The sequence below is a fragment of the Anolis sagrei genome, chromosome 3 (assembly GCF_037176765.1).
Source record: "Anolis sagrei isolate rAnoSag1 chromosome 3, rAnoSag1.mat, whole genome shotgun sequence".
Taxonomy (NCBI): Eukaryota; Metazoa; Chordata; class Lepidosauria; order Squamata; family Dactyloidae; genus Anolis; species Anolis sagrei.
The window spans coordinates 166631480-166652698 of NC_090023.1; the positions used below are offsets into that span (position 1 = coordinate 166631480).

The window sequence follows — 21219 nt, forward strand, 5'->3', positions numbered from 1 at the left end:
AAACGAAAAGCTACAGGCGAAATCTGCTTAACAATACAATAGGGACCCACATAACGAGGCGCAAACTTGCCCCCAGACGGTTTGAGATGCTTGGAAGAGAGCCAAACAAGATCCCCCTCCTTGAGTTCAGCACCCTCCTGCCGATGCCTATCAGCCTGCGCTTTCTGAGCATCCTTGGCTTCTATAAGAATACGGCGAGCAACATCATGTAAAGCAAGAAATTCATTGGATCGGTACACAGGATCTGTGGAAACAACATCATGCGCCGGAGCCGACCCCCACCTGGGCTGCATACCATAAACCAATTCAAATGGAGAGTGGCGACTGACAGCATGAGTCGCATTGTTGTAGGCGAATTCCGCCACAGGGAGCCACTGCACCCAATCCCCAGCTTGCTGCAAACAAAAACAACGCAAATACTGTTCCAAAAAGCCATTCACTCGCTCCGTCTGGCCATCCGTCTGTGGGTGAAAAGCAGAGGAGATATTGAGCTTGGTCCCCATCTGGGCTTGGAATTGCCTCCAGAATCGTGACACAAACTGAGGGGCGCGATCTGAAATTATAGTGTCCGGAGCCCCGTGTAACTTAAAGACATGCTTCATAAACAACTTGGCCAACCCAGGTGCTGTGGGAACCTTAGCGCACGGTACAAAATGTGCCATTTTCGAAAATAAATCCACTATAACCCATATACAGGCATATCCCCGTGCCCTAGGCAGATCTGTAATGAAATCCATAGAAATCACTTGCCAAGGTCTCTCTGGCACTGACAAAGGAGATAACAGGCCGCTTGGCCTCCCGGGAGCATGTTTGCATTGTTGGCACACCGCACAACTGTCACAATACTGTAAAATGTCCTGCCTCATTTTAGGCCACCAAAAATTTCTAGAAATTAATTGCACGGTCTTAAACCTCCCAAAATGTCCTGCAGCTGGTTCATCATGGTGGGATCTAAGAATCTCAAGGCGCAAACTGCCTGCAGGAACGTACAGCTGCTCTCTGCGCATTAAAATCCCACCCTCATTGTGGAGGTTAGCGATTACAGGTTTTTGGCCATTCTCCAACAGGGTTAGCTGTTCCTGAGTCCAAATGTCCGCAGCTTGTGCTGCCTTGACCTGGTCACAAAGATCCCCCGCACCCTCCATTAAGTTCAAGGCTGCTGTAGGTAATACAGTCTGCATAATGGGTGCTGTATTAGTCTTATATTCAGATTTCCTAGACAAAGCATCCGCTCTCAAGTTCAATTTCCCCTCAACAAACTCAACTCGAAAATCAAACCGGCTAAAGAAGATAGCCCACCGGATCTGACGCTGGTTCAATTTGCGGGCAGTTAGCAAATGCTCAAGGTTGCGATGGTCAGACCGCACCACCACCTGGTGCCTAGCACCTTCCAGCCAGTGCCTCCAAACCTCGAAGGCCACCTTGATCGCCAAGAGTTCTTTCTCCCAGATTGTGTAGTTCTGCTCACATGGAGATAACTGGCGTGAGTAAAAGCCACAAGGGCGCAAGATACCAGTCGCATCCAACTGGGACAGGACCGCTCCCAATGCGTAATTGGAGGCGTCAGCTTCCACCACAAAGGGACGATTCACATCAGGTTGGCTCAGGACTCTCCCATCAGCGAAGCTGCATTTGATGGTCTCAAATGCCCTCTGAGCCTCCTTAGTCCACGCGAAAGGCTGGTCCTTTTTCAAAAGGCGAGTCAACGGCACCGTGATGTCTGCATAATGGGGAATAAAATCTCGATAATAATTAGCAAAGCCCAAGAAGCGTTGCACATCTTTCTTGGAAGTGAGTTCCTTCCAAGAATGGACAGCGTCTACTTTATGCGGGTCCATTTTCACCTCCCGCCCCGAAACGATGTGTCCCAGAAACTCCACCTCAGAGACGTGAAATACACACTTGGAAGCCTTGGCAAACAGGCCGTGTTTCCGGAGCCTCTGTAACACCATCCTCACGTGTTGTCGATGCTGCCGAAGATCTTTCGAGTAGATCAAGATGTCATCCAGATAGCAAACCATGAATTTGTCTAGAAAATCTCTAAACACATCGTTCATTAACCGTTGAAACACAGCTGGTGAGTTACATAACCCAAAAGGCATGATTAAAAATTCAAACGCGCCGAGATACGTGTTGAAAGCGGTTTTCCACTCATCGCCTTCCTTAACTCTAAGCAAGTTATAGGCTCCCCTTAAGTCCAGTTTAGAAAAGACGGAAGCGCCTTGCACGCGAGACAATAACTCAGGGATTAGTGGCAACGGATAACGATCCCGTATGGTAAACTTATTCAAAATACGATAGTCACAAACTAAACGTAAATCACCAGTCTTCTTGGTCACGAAGAAAACTGGAGCGGCAGTAGGGGAACTGGATGGTCGGATGAACCCTTTGGCCAGATTCTCCTCAATGTAGTCCTTCAAGGCCTGACGTTCTGGAAGAGACAAAGCGTACACCCTACCCGCAGGCAACTTGGCATCCTCCATCAGCTTGATCTGACAGTCATAAGGCCTATGGGGTGGGAGTTTGTCAGCCTGAACCTTGCTAAACACGTCATAATAATCCTTATAACAGTCCGGAACCCCCTCGATATCCGTTGGATTTACTGCCAACGTGCCACAAACGGCTGGTGCTAAGGTAATGGTCTTGGCTTGCCAGTCTATTCTGGGATTAATCTTGGACAGCCAGTCCATGCCTAAAATGATGGTATACCTAGGCAGGGTAATCACATCCCAGGAAAACCAGCCCTCTACACCCTGAGCCTCCCACTTCAGGGGCCCAGTTTCCAGGGTGACAGACCGGTGGCCAACTAAAGCTCCATCTGCTCCTTCCACCCACTCTGGCTGTCTCTTCTTATGCAACTCAACGTGATGTTCAAAAGCGAAGCCTTTGTCCATATAGGACCCTGTCGCCCCAGTCTAAATGCTGTTTCAAGTAATTGAAACGATTCAAATAGTCCGTCACGCACTCCTTCCCTTGCTTGATAGCATGTAATTCACGACTGGCATTTTCTTCCTGGAGAGGGTCTCCAAACACCTCCTTAAGAGCGTCCAAAAAGCCAGCGTAATTATTCAGTAAGGGGCTATCACTGTTAACCAAATTTACAGCCCACTTACCCACTCGGCCCGACAGGAGGCTGATCACAAAAGCCACTTTGCTTTCATCAGTAGGGTAATCTGTTGCAGGCACTTGCTTAAAATAAACCTTGGTCTGCATCAAAAACAGTGGCAAACCATCCTTTTCTCCAGAAAAGCGCTCGGGGACAATAACACGAGCCTTACGCGGCCCGCCAGCCGATCCTCCCCCATGGAGTGCATCAAATTGCGCTTTTAAAAGGGCTATCTGGTCTGCCAACTCACCAAGAGATGCCATGCCTCCTGCTGGGTTTGTTTGAGGCAGAGTTCAATCTGTCAAGACCCAGGCCAGGCAGAAACACAAACGGCACCGTTGGAGTTAAAGGAAGGTGTTTAATGTCTATTAGCAAAACAAAGGAGACTCTTATCTTCAGAGATGTAAACTAAGGAGGCTTGCAGTCAGCAGAAAAGTAAACAAACCAGTCTCAGTCAGCCTTGACTGACGAAAAGGAAAGTCAGTCTTTAAACCAAAACAAACAGCTTGAATTCAGCAAGGAAACATAGTCCATTCCAAAAGCCAACGAGACAGCATACGGCAATCCTCATGAGGAGCGGTCCAATGAAGTTAACAGGAACAGGCAGAGGCGTAGTCAGACAGTCCGAGGGTCAAGGCACAGAAGACTCACGAGTCAGGAACCAGCAGGGTTGTTCACAGGGTCAGGTAACACGAAGCTGCAACAAGAACTCAGGGCAGGAGTTAACACAAGGCACACGGCATGCGACACTTTGAACTCTGCGATTCGTCTGTCCCCAAGCTGCTGCTTAAATCTCATCCGAATCGCTGGAGTTACTGTCAGCTGGGTCCAAATCCTCAGGTGAATCCAGGCTGCGCCATTGTTGCCAGTCAGCACTCCGTGCTCCATCCTGCAAAGAATCATCTACAGCCCAATCATCCTGAAAACCCTGGAATTCACCACTTGAGGAGGGGGCATTAAGGACATCCATGACTTCCTGCACTTTAGTCCAATCCAGATCTTCCTCTTCGCTGTCAAAGTCCCCACAATCTGCTACATCTCTCGGGCGCTTAGCAACAGATCCTACATCGCTATTTGAGCTGCTGGCTGCTCTTTTTACACCTCTGTAATCGTCCAGCTCCATCTCCTCGCGAGTAAAACCTGCAAAATCCTCCTCATCGGTACTCTCTAGAAACAAGTCCCTGATCCTTTTCAGCTGCCGCTGAGCTTCATCATTCTCTAAGCCACGTTTCCTTCTACTACTGGTAGTAGGTGCATGAGACAGACGCTGAGTCTCAACAAGACTAGAACAGTACTGTCCTAAGAAATCCAGGATGAGGTCATGTACCTTTACAATTGCTCTCAGATTCTGATCCAGAATACAATGGCCTGTGGAGTGCTTAAGGCAGTGTTTCTCAAGTCTGCTCCTCCAAGTGTTTTGGACTTTAGCTCCCAGAAATCCCAGCCAGTTTACCAACTGTTAGGAATTGTGGGAGCTGAAGTCTCCCACATTATTATACATCTACATGAAACCATTGGGAGAGATCATCAGTTTTGGGGTTAAGTGTCATCAGCATGCAGATGACATCCAGCTCTACTACTCCTTTCCACCTAATTCCAAGGAAACTGTTCCTGTGCCAAACCAGTGCCTGGCAGCTGTAATGGACTGAGTGAGGGCAAACAAACTGAACTTACTCCAGACAAAACAGAGGTGTTTCTAATCAATAGGGATTCAGTCTGTGTTGGATGAGGGTCACACTCCCTTTGAAAACACAGGTTTAGGGATACTCCTGGAATTGGCTCTGAACCTGGAGACCCAGGTATCAGCAGTGGTTTCGCACAGTTAAAGATAATGCACCAATACTGCCTATTCCTGGAGGTTGAATGTCCATGGTGGTACATGCCTTGGTTACATCATGGTTGGACTCTACATGCCTTTGAAAAGTGCTCAGAAACTTCAGTTGATCTTAAGAGCGGTAGCTAGATTATTAACAGGAAGTGTACAACTCCACTGTTGCCTCAGCTCCAACATGTTTTCAAACACAATTCAAAGTGTGAGTTTTGACCTATAAAGCTCTATACAGCTTGGGTCCATATCATTTGAAGGACTTCATCTCTCTTTAAGAGCCTATTGGAGCACTAAGTTCGTCTGGAGAGGGCCACTCAAGTTCATTTGGTGGGAACAAGGGAGAGCCTTTTTTGGTGCGCGCTCTCATGCTCCTTCTACACCACCATATAAAATCCAGATTATCTGCTTTGAACTGTTGGGCCCAACCATAGAGCAATGCGCTCTATGGTTGGACCCCGCCTATCTCCGCGATCGCATCTTCTTCTATGAACCGGCGCGAGCTCTAAGATATTCTGGGGAGGCCTTCCTCTCGGTCCCACTACCGTCTCAAGCATGGTTGGTAGTGACGAGAGAGAGGGCCTTCTCAGTGGTGGCCCCCCGTCTCTGGAACACTCTTCCCAAGGAAATAAAACAGGCCCCATCCATCCCCTCCTTTCGTAAGAGCTTGAAGACCTGGTGGTTTCAACAAGCCTTTGAAAATGACCAGTTCTAACTCAGCCCCACACATTGTCTAATACGGCCTTATTCTTCCTACCAGTTACCCAGATTCTTTCCTCTAATCGGCCCTGGACAGCCACAGACTTAATATTATTGTTGCCTGCCATAGCATTGCACTTAATTCCCGGGCCCCCTAGAATTTTTGGGCTTTCTTGGCCCGGCATTTTAAATTTTTAATTGCCTTGAACAGGCAGGATTACTTTTAATATATGTGTGTTATGGCGACAATGTTTATGCTTATATTTTGTTTGTTAATCTTATGGTTATGTTGTTTTTACTCTGTATGTTTTGTGATATACAGAGTCCCCTCGGGGAGATGGAGTGATATATAAATAAAGCTTCATTATTATTATTATTACTCTAACCCAGGTATTTGTAAACTGAGTGTTGGATTTTAAGGTGGGTATAAAAACTGTATACATTTCAATATTTTAAAGTTTAACTGCAATAACAACAAAATTGTTTACTTGTTTTTCAATAGTATGTATTTATATTTTAATGTATTCACGTGGTTTTAAGTAGCATTTTAGCTGGCTTGAATCACTATATTTGGATGATAGCCATACTAAAAAATAAAGCAAGTAAATAAATGATCCTAAAATATATATGAATCACACACACACAGATATAATATCATAGATTTGAAGGGGACCCCTAAAGAAGGGCAATTATATGTTGCATGTTCCAGACTAGGGGAACCAGACAATCTCCACATCATCACAGACTTAGACAAAGGCTTAGAAGGCATGATCATCAAGTTTGCAGACGACACCAAATTGGGAGGGATAGCCAATACTCCAGAAGACAGGAGTAAGATTCAAAATGATCTTGACAGATTAGAGAGATGGGCCAAAACTCACAAAATGAAGTCCAACAGGGACAAATGCAACATACTCCACTTAGGCAGGAAAAACGAAATGCAAAGATACAGAATGGGGGACAATGCCTGGCTCGAGAGCAGTACGTGTGAAAAAGATCTTGGAGTCCTCGTGGACAACAAGTTAAACATGACCCAACAATGTGATATGGTGGCAAAAAAAAAATCAATGGGATTTTGGCCTGCATCAAAAGGAGCATAGTGTCTAGATCTAGGGAAGTCATGCTACCCCTCTATTCCGTCTTGGTTAGACCACACCTGGAATACTGTCTCCAATTCTGGGCACCACAATTGAAGAGAGATGTTGACAAGCTGGAATGTGTCCAGAGGAGGGCGACTAAAATGATCAAGGGTCTGGAGAACAAGCCCTATGAGGAGTGACTTGAAGAGCTGGGCATGTTTAGCCTGAAGAAGAGAAGGCTGAGAGGCGATATGATAGCCATGTATAAATATGTGAGAGGAAGCCACTGGGAGGAGGGAGCAAGCTTGTTTTCTGCTTCCCTGGAGACTAGGACATGGAACAATGGCTTCAGACTACAAGAAAGGAGATTCCATCTGAACACGAGGAAGAACTTCCTGACTGTGAGAGCCGTTCAGCAGTGGAACTCTCTGCCCCAGAATGTGGTGGAGGCTCCTTCTTTGGAAGCTTTTAAACAGAGGGTGGATGGCCATCTGTCAGGGCTGCTTTGAATGCAATATTCCTGCTTCTTGGCAGGGGGTTGGACTGGATGGCCCATGAGGTCTCTTCCAACTCTTTGATTCTATGATTCTATGAAAAGTGGGGGGAGGGGTGTCATACCATCATTACAGTGAGGCAAACTTTAAAGTAGATACAGAACACATCAAAGCCATGAAGAGAAAAACAGAAAGGCATTAGAACTTACTCTTCAGAGAGTAGCTCATTCTCAATCACTATGAACATGACTTGTCTTGCATTTTGCGCTGAAAGACCAGTTAATAATATCGTGAGCATATTACAGTAATTAATGTCTCTTGTAACGGACAATATTAGTTTGTTTTGGGAACGAAAACATGGGCATGCCAGTTGTTACTGAACTCTGACTCAAATCAATTCTGTCCAGCAATCAACAGTGAGGAATACTGGGTGCTACAGTTTGACAATTTTTGACAGCTTCCCCCAACCTATTCAACTTGTTATGCAGAACACATCATGCAATGTGCGGAGCTTGAGGAATGCAAGGCTGGGGTGAAAATTGCTGGAATTCCACCTCAGATATGCAGATGACACCACTTTGATGGCCAAAAGTGAAGAGGAGCTGAGGAGCCTTCTAATTAAGGTGAAAGAAGAAAGCGCAAAAGCTGGGTTGCAGTTAAACATCAAAAAAACCAAGATTATGGCAACAAAAATGATTGACAACTGGGAAATAGAGGGAGAAAACGTGGAGGCAGTGACAGGCTTTGTATTTCTAGGTGCAAAGATTAGTGCAGACACAGACTGCAGCCAGGAAATCAGGAGACGCTTACTTCTTGGGAGGAGAGCAAGGACCAATCTTGATAAAATAGTGAAGAGTAGAGACATCACACTGGCAACGAAGATCCGCATAGTTAAAGCAATGGTATTCCCCGTAGTCACCTACAGACGTGAGAACTGGACCATAGGGAAAGCTGAGTGAAGGAAGATAGATCCTTTTGAACTGTGGTGTTGGAGGAAAGTTCTGAGAATGCCTTGGACTGCAAGAAGATCCAGCCAGTCCATACTTCAAGAAATAAAGCCTGATTGCTCATTGGAGGGGAGAATAGTAGAAGCCAAGATGAAGTACTTTGGCCACATCATGAGAAGAAAGGAAAGCTTAGAGAAGACAATGATGCTGGGGAAAATGGAAGGAAAAGGGAAGAGGGGATGACCAAGGTGGATGGATGGGATCCTTGAAGTGACTGGATTGACCTTGAAGGAGCTGGGGGTGGTGACGACCGACAGGGAGCTCTGGCGTGGGCTGGTCCATGAAGTCACAAAGAGTCGGAAACGACTGAACGAATGAACAACAACAGTTTGACAATATCCAGTGGGCTGCACAGTTCACACTCCTATTGTTTATTAGTCTTTTGGTGTCATTAGTTCCTATTTGTCCATTTGTCAATCCATAGCTCAGAGGCAAAAAAAAAAAAAGAAAGAGAGGCTTTAAATGCAGAAAATGACACCTCCAGTAAAAGGACCACAATAGCAAGTGATGTGAAAGAGTTCTGCCAAAGAACCTGAAAAGCCCCTGCCAGTCAAAGGTAGGCAACATTGGGTTAGTTGAACAGGAGGTTTGAGCTAATAAAAGGCACCTTTCTGTGTTCCTACTCATCTGCCATCTATTCTCCTCAGTCCCACTGAGCAATCAGTGGTGCAAGAATGTTCAAGATGACTTCAGCAGACAACCAGGATAAGAAGTGGCAGAAAATAATCCTGTATCTCTTCCAGTGAAAGCAGGAACAACTTGGCTCCTCAAAATAGGCACTGTCACCTTGTCTTCCTCCTGCAGCAGTAACTGAATTCTCCCTGGCGCTTTACTATTGTACTTGGGAAGGCAATTACAGTGACAGACCTGCACATACATCCCAGACTTGTTTTTTTTTTTTTTTTTTAAAAAATCTAACAGATTGCTGGCTCTTCCTTGGCATGGAGATCAATAGCCAAATTGTATTTTCAATTGGTGCAAAAAGAGGAGATAACAATTCAGATATGATGCATATCACACTACAGAAGAGTATAGTCAGCCCTCCACATTCAGGGGTTTGGCATTCACTGCTTTGATTATTCATGGGTTTGTCGCAGCTTTGGGAGGCGATGCAGCCATTCACCTCCCACCGCATTCTAGGAACCAGCAGACTTTGGGGAATGGAAAGCAAGATTGCAACTGTAATGTCCCCTAAAGCCAAACGAACCATTAAGAACTTTAAGATTGTCTGGGGAGGCCCTGCTCTCAGTTCTGCCTTTGTCACAAGTAAGTTTGGCGGGGACAAGAGACAGGGCCTTCTCAGTGGCGGCCCCTTGGCTATGGAATACCCTGCCTAGGGAGATCAGATCTGCTCCTTCACTCTTAAGGTTTCATAGACAAGTAAAAACATGGCTGTTTGAGCAAGCATTCACAAATGCAAAGTAGTTATTATAGGAAATCGAATGACTTGACAATGGAACTGGACAATGCTTGACAATAAGGAGACGCTAGGGATGTTGTTTTTATTGCTCTTGTGATGTTTTATACTGTTTAATGTCTTAATTTATATTATGTTTTATGTGTACTGATTTGTTGGAAACCGCCTTGAGTTGCCAATTGGCTGAGAAAGGCGGTATACAAATACAATAAATAAACAAACAAATGAATGAATGAATGAATGAATGGATGGAACAGAATAGTAACAGATTCAAATCACCAAACACACCCCTCACCACCACCACACAAGAACCAGAGAGGGGTGGATTATGAGATCACTGCTGGACTTACTATAGAAGTCATGCTGAGTAGAGTAGCAGCTATTGCAATCATCATCCACCTTCCACAAAGTTCATAGACTTTAGTGGGAAGTGGATGGTGAGATTGCTACTGGCCATACTGTGGAAACGCAACACACCCTCAACCTGTAGGGAGTGGAACAGAGGCAATCTCAGTCAACATTAATTCCCAATGAAGTCAACTAGTTTGCAGACTTCAGTGAGAGCAGTTGACAACTGAAATAGTCGCTACTCCATTCTCTGTGGCTTTGGGAAGGCACAGCATCCACCACCTGCCAACTACAAGTAACAGTCTCCCCATCACTGGAGATACTGGGTTTTTTTCCCACTTCTGTGTGCTTTCTCCACCCCTAACCCCCGTGAATGTGCAGGGCCAAGGGTATTCATATTACCTTCAGCACTCAGGTAAACCATTAGCAGGAAGAAAGGAAAGTCTCCCATGTCTATTTAATGTTGAGGGTTGCAGATTATGATTTATACAAACTAACTGTTACATTTCCTGGTCTAAGCACCTTATCAGATAGATGTGGGACTTTCCCAAGCACTTGTTTACATAATGAGCAACCCTACACAGGCTTAAATTAAGAAACAGTTCACTCACAGTACGACCGTGTCAGAGAGCAACAAGGAATCAAGGTTGCCTTCATCTAATGCAGAGCTGAGCTTCTTCCCTGTAGCTTTTCCAATTGAGGTTTTCAACTTGTTAACTAGCTTCTTGGGAGTGTTTGCGATGGCAAAAGATTCTTCAGTACAACAGCAGCTGTAGACTTCAATCTTGAGCTGGAAGTCTGGCCCAACTTCTTCACTAGAAACAAAACGTTTCATGGCATTAGGGAAAGAACATAAACCATAATTTAACTTTAAAAGAATAGGTAAATAAAAAGAAAAACTTTATTTATATAAGCTATGTATTTATGTTTTGTTTGCCAGTGCACAAACACCCAATGAAATTAAAATAATGCAGTATGACCTCCACATCCAGTGGTAATACATTTCTGGATTACTGTGGAAATGCAAAACCATGGATAAACACTTCTGCAAAACAATAACATAGGATTATGTTGGAGCACCTAAGAAATGCCTAGAAAGAACACCACTCAGGCTTTTTTAGGTCCTCAAGCACAGCTCTATGATCAAGTGCCTACAGAAGCATGCCACAAAATTTGTGTTATAGGAAATGCTTACTGAAACAGTGGGTACCAAGCTCAGCAGATAAGGGGACTGAACTGTGCAATCAAGCCCTCCCTATTCAATATTAGAAGCAACAAAATGAACAGAAGGCAGTACTAACATCAGTTCTCAAACATACTGTCCAGCCAAAGATAAAATTACTTGCCTTGAGCAGAGAAGACATATACATCGACTCTAGGTAAACTTCATCAGGCACCACAACACCATCATCACCAAACCCTTTGTCCCATCACTAGCAGTCTAATCTTTTATGGATGTGAATGTGGATATCAACAGTGGTCATACTGTAGAATGTATTCACCATGTCAATGGGGAGTACATTCGAAGACTTCCCGTGGATACCTGAAGCTGCGGATAATAGTGCTACATAGGTTGTATGGATAATAACCCTGTATTTTGATTATGTTGGAGCTGAAAACATACCATAGTATCACACCTAAGGACCCACAAACACTTCCAGGGGTAATATTTTCTGAGGCATGGGTAAGTGAACCTGGCTATTGATTCCATGGAAAAGGGAGTTGTATTTATAGTGGTTTTTTTGGCGGCATCTTGTTTTATACTTTTGCTCTGCTTGAAATGCCTTATTCTGTCAGAATGCTTAGTTGATTAAAGTGTTCAAAACCACTTGGTTTTAGTGTTACCTGAGATGAGCTGAAGAAACACCTTTTTTCTATGTGAGCTTTCCAGAATCCTTCATTCAAGGCAAGTCCCCTCGAAGTGTTTGTGGGTGTGATACTATGGGATGCTTCCAGCCCCGATAGAATCATGGAGTTGGAAGAGACATCATGGGCCATCCAGTCCAACCCCCTGCCAAGAAGCAGGACAATTGTGTTCAAAGCATCCCCAACAGATGGCCATCCAGCCTCTGTTTAAAAGCCTCCATAGAAGGAGCCTCCATAGAAGGCGCCTTGAAATACAGGATTATTGGTCATACAACCTATACAGAATTATATGCACTGCTTCAGGTATCCATGAGAGATCTTGGAATGTATTCCCCGTTGACACACTGAATGCATTCTACCAGTGAATACATTCCACAGTATGACCACCATTGATATCCACATTATCAGGCTGCCATAATAACCTCATATGAAGGATACTACTACTAATATGATATTATAATTATATATTAAATGTAATATTACTAATAACATTACAGTATAATGTTATAGTACAATGTAATATACAATATTAATATAATTCTTTATCATTTTTCTTATAATAATTAAGTGTTCCACTGCTGTAGAGATATTTTATATGGATGCATTTAAAATTAATTTCCCGGCACCCATTTCATAAATAAATACATATTAATAATTAAATCTTAATAATTAATTCCTCAGTTACTTCTACTCAAACTACCAGTATTTATTTTTCTGAACAAGGTATCTTAAATACCAAAAAATAAGAGGGAGAGTCAAAGTACAGGTATTAATAATAACAAAAACTTGTAATATGGTGAGACTTTGCAAACCTGCTTTGATAAAGAGATACTTACAAGACAGCTTCACTTTCAAAACATATGTCAGTGATTGTTTTATTCACAATAAGCAGCTCCGTGTCAAAAACCTGAGCTCCTACTTGGAGCAAACAAAAAACTGAGTAACGCTGTGTTCCTGCAGAAAGAAGAGGGAAAGGAAGTGAGAGGCAAAATATTACAGAACAGGAAATCAGCTTTACAAACAAAGCCACAAGACTGCACAGTTTAAAAGTTGGGTTTTTTTGCCCTACATGTGTTATGAAACTCTCCATGTACTGAAGAGTGGTCAAGATGAAGGGATTGCACACATATAGAGGCAGCAACAAGAAGAGATGACCTGGAGGAAAAGCAGATCAAGGTGTGCCATAATACCAGGGATTAATACTATGAAAAACGAGAAGATAATTTGTGCCCTTTGGTTTGCCTTTGTTGGTTATATTCTCCACAAATATTTCCATGGCTCCTAGCTGACAAAACCATGGGAATGTAAATGTGGCCAATGGTGACCCCAGAAGTAATTTGTGGGCCACGTTTGGATATTTTAAGTCTATTTGGTGTCTGCCTGAGCTTGGAATAGCCTTTTTTATTTTTAAACGGACTATTTTAGGCCCAGAACAGGCTTTGGGTGCGAAATAGTATTTCAACAGGAATCATCTCCCTGGAGGGTTTGAGGGTTAGTATTAGACATTTCTACTACAAAATGTGGTGGTTAGGAATAACATAACTCTGCTCTTTGTCCAATGCTGCCCAATATTGATCTATCGGTATATATTCAACAACATGTGTGTGTTGTTGAATATGTGTGTGTGTGTGTTTAAAGGTTATAGGCACACTTTAAATCAGGGGTCCTCAAACTTTTTGAACAGAGGGCCAGGTCATAGTCCCTCAAACGGTTGGAGGGCCGGCTTATAATTTGAAAAAAAATGCATTAATTCCTATGCACACTGCAAATATTTTTTGTAGTGCAAAAAACACTTAAAACAATACAATAATTGAAAATAATTAATAATTATTAAAATAATTAATTTAATTTAATAATTTAATTTAATTAATTTAAATTAATTTAATTTAATAATTTAATTTAATAATTATTAAAATAATTGAAAATGAAGAACAATTTTAACAAATATAAACTTATTAGTATTTCAATGGGAAGTGTTGGCCTGCTTTTGGTTGATGAAATAGGATTGTTGTTGTTGTCGTGTGCTTTCAAATCGTTTCAGACTTAGGTTGACCCTGAGTGAGGGCTGGGTAAATGACCCTGGAGGGCCGTATCAGGCCCACGGGCCTTAGTTTGAGGATCCCTGCTTTAAATGCTAATACAATACAACTAGGTTTCTACACATAAGCATCGGCTAGGAAGCGGATGGCGACACACACACACACACATTATATTTGCATCTTCAAAAACTTATGAAAGCAGTTTTGTCCTGCCAGGACTAGTTTTTAAAAAACCCACATAAAACCATTACAACACCTTGATTGTACACTGTCATATGAATGCACAATGAAGGATTAGAGTACTTTATCATGCCGAGCCTTGCTGACCTTACAGAAATTCAAAGTGAAATCAATGGGGAGGATACAGCTAGAAAAGACTCTAGGTTAATCTCCGTGACACAACAAACTGCATGCATTTGTAAAGACAAGCCAATAATCCATCCAACAGGAGACAAACTTTCATTTCAATACATTTCAGTTTTTTAACTGGCAGGAGTCCTTTCCGTATAGTCTTCTGCTGTTTCAAATTGCCTACAACCCAGTATGCAGAAAGAATCATTCACTTCCCTCATGCTAGACTTCTTCAAGAAGTACATGTTAAGAGCTATAAATTTCTTGACAACCTAGTTCAAAGATATGCAATGATCATTATCATGGTAAGTGTTAGATGCACTGTGAAGTAATATATTAAGCAAGAAGTAATTCTGCACATTGCTTTCTGCTGAACTACTAATGTTGAAGGATGGAACAGTATGCTGATGACACTCAACTCGTTCTGAGGATGGAAGGCCGACCAGACCCCATACCCGATAATTTCCATCAATGCCTTGAGGCCGTTACTGGATGGTTGCGTGTCAGCAGGTTGAGGGTGAATCCAGCGAAGACGGAGATCCTTTGGTTGGGTCGGCCGGATGGAGGGGCGATCCAGTTGCCTACCCTGGATGGCATGACATTATGCTCGTCATCTTTGGTAAAGAGTCTGGGAGTCCTTTTAGACCCTCTGCTGACGATGGAGGCCCAGGCCTCCGCTGCGAGCAGAGCCGCATTTTTCCATCTGCGCCAGGGTAGGCGTTTGGCTCCCTATCTGTCCAGGGATGACCTGGCCACGGTGATCCAGGCTATGGTCAGCTCAAGGTTGGACTACTGTAACACCCTCTGCGTAGGCCTTCCTTTCTCGGTGATCTGGAAACTTAAACTAGTGCAAAATGCTCCTGCCCAGCTTCTCACAGGGGTCCCAGTGAGGTGTCATATCACTCCAATCTTGCAGCAACTGCACTGGTTGCTGATTGAGCACCGGATTACCTTCAAAGTGCTGATTCTTACTTTTAAGGCCTTATATGGCCTGGGGCCAGAGTACCTGAGGGACCACCTCATCCCCTACCAACCCCCGAGATCACTTTGTTCAGACAATCAGAATTTCCTTGAAGTTCCCAATTTTAGGACCTTTCACCGGATGTCTACTAGGCGTAGAGCATTCATGGTGGTAGCTCTTTACCTGTGGAATGCCTTGCCAGCAGAAACACAAGCTCTTTGAGACTTACTATCTTTTCGTAGCACTTGTAAAACTTATTTATTTAGGCTGCCATTTCAATCTTGCTGATTGAAATTTTTCTTTGATTTTAAATGTAATGTATCACATATGTATATTGTAAACCACTCCGAGCCTTCGGGGAGTGGCGGTATATAAAATTGATTAAATAAATAAATAAATAAACAAATAAAGTCTCCTGTGTAGCTTTTCATAATTATATTTAAAACATACATACTGTCTTTACTGCCGAAGTGATCAGAGCCTTTCCACATCAGTGGGATTCGGAGACCTAAAGTCAGTAAGAAAAAATAAGTTTGGTGATGTCATGCTGTGGTCTCAATACAATCCAAAAATTGTCAGAATCACTTTTCTTGTCATCTTTATCTGGCATTCTCTACAACTACAACCAGACCGATCAAGTAGCATGAATCACAAGGCTCCTTTGGTTAGCATTTCGCAAACAAGTTGAGTGAAATAGAGAAATATGCAATCTTTACATCATAGCAACACTTAGAAAATGTGACATTTGGTGTATTTGCACTTTAGTTCATGATTTAATCAAGATAATGGCCCAGTTTTATTGTGTTTACTGTATTGTGCCTGTTGTTTATTTTGCTTTATTCTGTTTTTAATTGTTTGATTTGCTTAGATTATATTGTTGTGTTGTGTGTTGAGGCCTCGGCCTGTGTAAGCTGCATCGAATCCTTCGGGAGATGCTAGCGGGGTACAAATAAAGTTTAATAATAATAATAATAATAATAATAATAATAATGGTCTAGTTTTAGACCTGCAAATTTCTCTGTTTAGACTGGAGCTCAATAATAGCGGTTTTGTATGCATCAGATCGTACGTTTTGTTAAGTGAAGAAATGTTTCAATACTTAGAACAAGATTACTGATAGCGAAGAATTGGAAAGGTAAAATAAATATATCAATTGAAGAGTGGTATAAAGAACTATGGAAAATAGCAATAAGCGATAAATTGACATGTATTTATTTATTTATTTAGCAATTTTGTATACCGGTCTTCTCCCCTCTATCTTCCAACAATAAAATCACAAAACAATCATTAAAAAATCATATAATATATTCAATTAAAATGTTATAACAATCAATCACATAATAACAATGGTCAGTCGTCATAGTGAATTCGTTGTAGGTTAAGAGTCAGGAAAGGGGTATGGAAGGAAAACGACTTTGATAAAGTTTGGGGAAAATTTATTGAGAATGGATTAAAAGAAGTAGATGGGAAATTACCTCCACAAGAATAAATGGTATTTTGGAAAGAGTTTGCAAACTGAAGTGGCTCGGAAGGGGGGCACAGAGGTGAAAAAAAAGTATACAAGATATATATACACTTATAGTTGATGTAATGAATTGAGGATGGTATATAAGAGTATTGAAGGTATTGATGTATTTTGATGTATTCTAAGAAAACCAATAAATATATATATATTTAAAAAAGAATGGTTTATCTTAATGGGAAAAGGCAAATAAGGAAAGACTTGGCAAATGCTGTGGTAAATGTGCATGTGGAGAGTTTATCTTCCCTCTTTCATCACACATACATAGGGAGGAGGGAGCAAGCTTATTTTCTGCTGCCCTGGAGACTAGGGCATGGAACAATAGCTTCAAACTACAATAAAGGAGATTCCACCCGAACATTAGGAAGAACTTCCTGACTGAGAGCTGTTCAATAGTGGAACTCTCTGCCCTGGAGTGTGGTGGAGGCTCCTTATTGGGAGGCTTTTAAGCAGAGGTTGGATTGCCATGTATTGGGGGTGCTTTGAATGTGATTGTCCTGCTTCCTAGAAGGGGGTTGGACTGGATGGCTCACAAGATCTCTTCCAACTCTATGATTCTATGACACCAGAGGGCACCCCAAGTGGCCAGCTTCTGGTCAAACAAAGTTGAATATAATGCCAAGTTTTTGACTTTGCTTGTAGTGTGTGTCACACACACACACACACATCTTAACTGTATTCTCAATTTGCTTCTGATACGATAAATAAAATCATACAAGGTATAAGCCAGGGGTCCTCAAACTAAGGCCCGGGGGCCAGATATGACCCTCCAAGGTCATTTACCCAGCCCTCACTCAGGATCAACCTGTCTGAAATGACTTAAAAGCACACCACCACCACAACAATCTTATCTCATCAGCCAAAAGCAGGCCCATACTTTCCACTGAAATACTAATAAGTTTATATTTGTTAAATTCGTTCATTTTAATTATTGTATTGTTTTTAAGTGTTTTTCTGCACTACAAATAAGATATGTGTAGTGTGCATAGGAATTCATTCTTTTTTTGCTTCAAATTATAATCAGGCCCTCCATTAGTTTGAGGGACTCTGACCTAGCCCTCTGTTTAAAAAGTCTGAGGACCCCTGCATAAGCAGACTGGAATTAGTTAACAAAAGAAGCAAAGGTGAATGCCCAGCTTTAAATGGGGACTTGATGAACTTATTGAGACTATTGCATAACTAATCCATGTCAGCTATATATTTCTTTCAGAACCAGAAACAGTATGCATCTGTATATCATCTGGTGACAAATATAGGCAGGAGAGGGGTTTAAAACAAGGGAGAGTCCAGTGGTTTTTGAGTTATGTTAATCCCACAAACGAACATTACCTTTTTATTTATATAGATGATTCTATTATTATGTGACTGCCAGGTGAGAGAGCCATTTGGTCTTATCCAACATAACTCGTTTTCTTATGTCAGCTCTTGCTACTCTTAAAACGAAAATATACTCCAAAATTTTGAAATTAAGAGAAAATTTTACAGGGCACATGGCACTTTTGACTCATCTGCCAATATGCAAAACAATTTAAACCCCTTAACAAAAAACAGAAGGCACAATCATGTTCCAAATCTTTCCAACACCTTTGGGAAAAATAGGGCAAATTCAGTTTAAGATGACATGATGCCTCCAATAGTAACAGAGATGTTTTGTTCTGTGTACTAAAACCAGAACCACAATTGATTTCCAGTCAAGAGTACAAATCAAAAGTACAGAATAAAACTCCATAAAATGTGTGAAACATACAGGGAAATGCTGTATAGTAGAAGTGAAGAGCTTTAAATCAACAAAGATTAAGTCTCTCTAGATTCATCAGCAGCCATTCTTTTGCCTATAGACTGGTTTACTGAACTCTCCTATTTCAGCAGGAAATTGAACAGCTGATATATTTGCTTGAGTGTCTGCTTCAAAGCATTTTTAATATTTATTCGAACAATATGTTATTGGCTGAGGTCACCAGAGGCTACGATGTCTAACATTACGATGATGCAGCAATGTCTTTGAAATAATATGCAACCCTCCTACTGAATGGCAACAATACATATTTGACCACTGTGATGTCATAATGGTCCCAATGTCAAGGCTCTGCTTCTCTCCTAAGAATACAAACATTAGCACAGTTCACACTCCCAAGGTTGGGAGGCTTCCTGACGCCTCGGCAACTTGGTGCAGCGATTTTGCGCACCACTTTGCAGGCAAAGTTGCTCCAATACATCTTGAGCTGGATTCCAGTTTAAACGCAGTGCCAGATGAGGTAACCGGGCACCTGTCTGTTCGATCTTATGGGGTTCTTTCCGTCTTGTTCAACCTGATGACGTTGAGGGGATCCTTGGGACGGTGAGAGCGCCCACTTGCGCTCTGGATCCTTGCCCGTCCTGGCTAGTTAAACTAGCCAGAGAAGGGTTGTTCGAATGGTTTGTTGCAATACTAAATGTTTCATTGGGCCAGGGGAAATTCCCGTCCTGCCTTAAGCAGGCGGTCGTAAAACCTCTACTAAAGAAAACCTCGTTAGACCCGACTGTATGTAACAACTACAGACTAATTTCCAACCTCCCTTTTTTGGGCAAGGTTCTGGAGCGGGTGGTTGCCTCGCAGCTCCAGGGATTCCTTGATGACACCAATTTTCTGGATCGTTCGCAGTCTAGCTTTAGGCCTGGGCACAGTACCAAGATGGCTTTGGTCGCCTTGGTGGATAACCTCTGCAGGGAGTTGGACAGGGGGAGTGTGACCCTGCTGGTTCTCTTGGATATCTCAGCAGCTTTTGATACCATTGACCATGGTATCCTTCTGGGGAGGCTCGCTGGGATGGGACTCGGGGGCACGGTTATCCTGTGACTCCGGTCCTTCCTGGAGGGTCGCTCCCAGCTGGTGAAGCTGGGGGACTCCTGCTCGGACCCCTGACCATTGACCTGGGGGGTCCTGCAAGGTTCTATTCTGTCCCCCATACTATTTAGCATCTACATGAAACCGCTGGGAGAGGTCATCCAGAGTTTTGGAGTGCGGTGCCATCTCTATGCAGATGACACCCAACTCCACTACTTATTTCCACCAGACTCCAAGGAAGCCCCGAAGATACTGGACTAGTACCTGGCTGCTGGACGACCTGGATGAGGAAGAACAAGCTGAGGATCAATCCTGATAAAAACAGAGGTCCTCCAGGTCAGTCGCTCAACTGACTGGGGTATTGGGTGGCAACCTGTGCTGGATGGGGTTGCATTCCCCCTGAAATCACAGGTCCGCAGTTTGGGATGTCCTCCTGGACTCAGCTATAAAACCCGCCTCCTTTCATGACCGTATCTCCCTCCATGAACCAACTCGGGCCCTCTGTTCTTCTGGGGGGGGGGGATTCTTTTGCCCCTGCCAATTTCACAAGCTCGCCTGGTAAGTACAAGGAAGAGAGCTTTATCCTCTGTGGCCCCCGACTCTGGAACTCACTACCTGGAGAAATTAGGAAAGCCCTTACCCTAGAAACCTTTAAAAAGAACCTTAAAACCTGGCTCTTCCGCTGCGCTTTTCATGAATAGGTTTACATTCTCACAGTATTGCCTTGCCTCAACATTTTGTCATTAGAGTACATGTCCCCCCCCCCCCCCCCTTTGTGGGAAAGCTTGATTCCACAACCTCCACTATAATGAGTCCTCCTCCGCAAATAATGTCTCTTTCTTATCTCGCCTGAGTTTTAATTAGTCTCTCTTTTAACCATTACATGTAGCCCGCCCATTGTCATTGTGATTGTTCCTATTGTAATTTTATATTGCTATGTTTTCACATGTTTTATGTAATTATGTTGTTATTTATTGTTTGCGTTTTCAGTTTTATTTTATTGTAATTTGTTGTTTGGGCTTGGCCTCATGTAAGCCGCTCCAAGTCCCCATTGGGGAGATGGTGGCAGGGTATAAATAAAGTTTATTATTATTATTATTATTATTATTATTATATCACCAAATCGGTTTACAATTATCTGTCTAATTTATCTGTCCAAATACATCTCTCCTTATGAACCTTCCAGGACTTTAAGGTCATCTGGGGAGGCCCTGCTCTCGGTCCCGCCTTCGTCACAAGTACGTTTGGCGGGGACAAGAGACAGGGCCTTCTCAGTGGTGGCCCCTCGTCCATGGAACACCCTCCCTAAGGATATCAGATTGACCCCCTCCATTTTGACCTTTCAAAAAAAAAAGTCAAGACTTGACTTTTTGAGCAGGCGTTTGCTAATACAGTGTAACAGACATAGGAAAATGGAATGGTTGACGGCGTGACTGAACAATGTTTTAACAAGGAACCCCTAATGAATTTGTGTTTTTAATTGACTTTGCTATGGCTTTATGTTCTCTGATTCTTTTTATGGTATTGAAATTGTATTTTATGATCTTGGTACCAACTGTACACCACCCCGAGTTGCCTGCGGGCTGAGAGGGACGGTATATAATAATAATAATAATAATAATAATAATAATTTATTTATACCCCACCACCATCTCCCCAAGGGACTTGGAGCGGCTTACAT

The 21219-nt window shown here is 42.8% G+C and overlaps 1 protein-coding gene across 2 annotated transcripts in view; it reads right to left on the reverse strand.

The window, feature by feature from the left end:
• RTKN2 (rhotekin 2) overlaps positions 1-21219 on the reverse strand; it is an 80249-nt gene that overhangs the window by 41061 nt on the left and 17969 nt on the right. For both annotated transcript variants that reach the window (XM_067465665.1, XM_067465664.1), the window contains exons 4-6: positions 15647-15700; positions 12678-12795; positions 10587-10790 (exon numbers count right to left, since the gene is read on the reverse strand). In XM_067465665.1, the coding sequence (XP_067321766.1) occupies positions 10587-10790; positions 12678-12795; positions 15647-15700 (376 nt within the window). The remainder of the gene's footprint in view (positions 1-10586; positions 10791-12677; positions 12796-15646; positions 15701-21219) is intronic.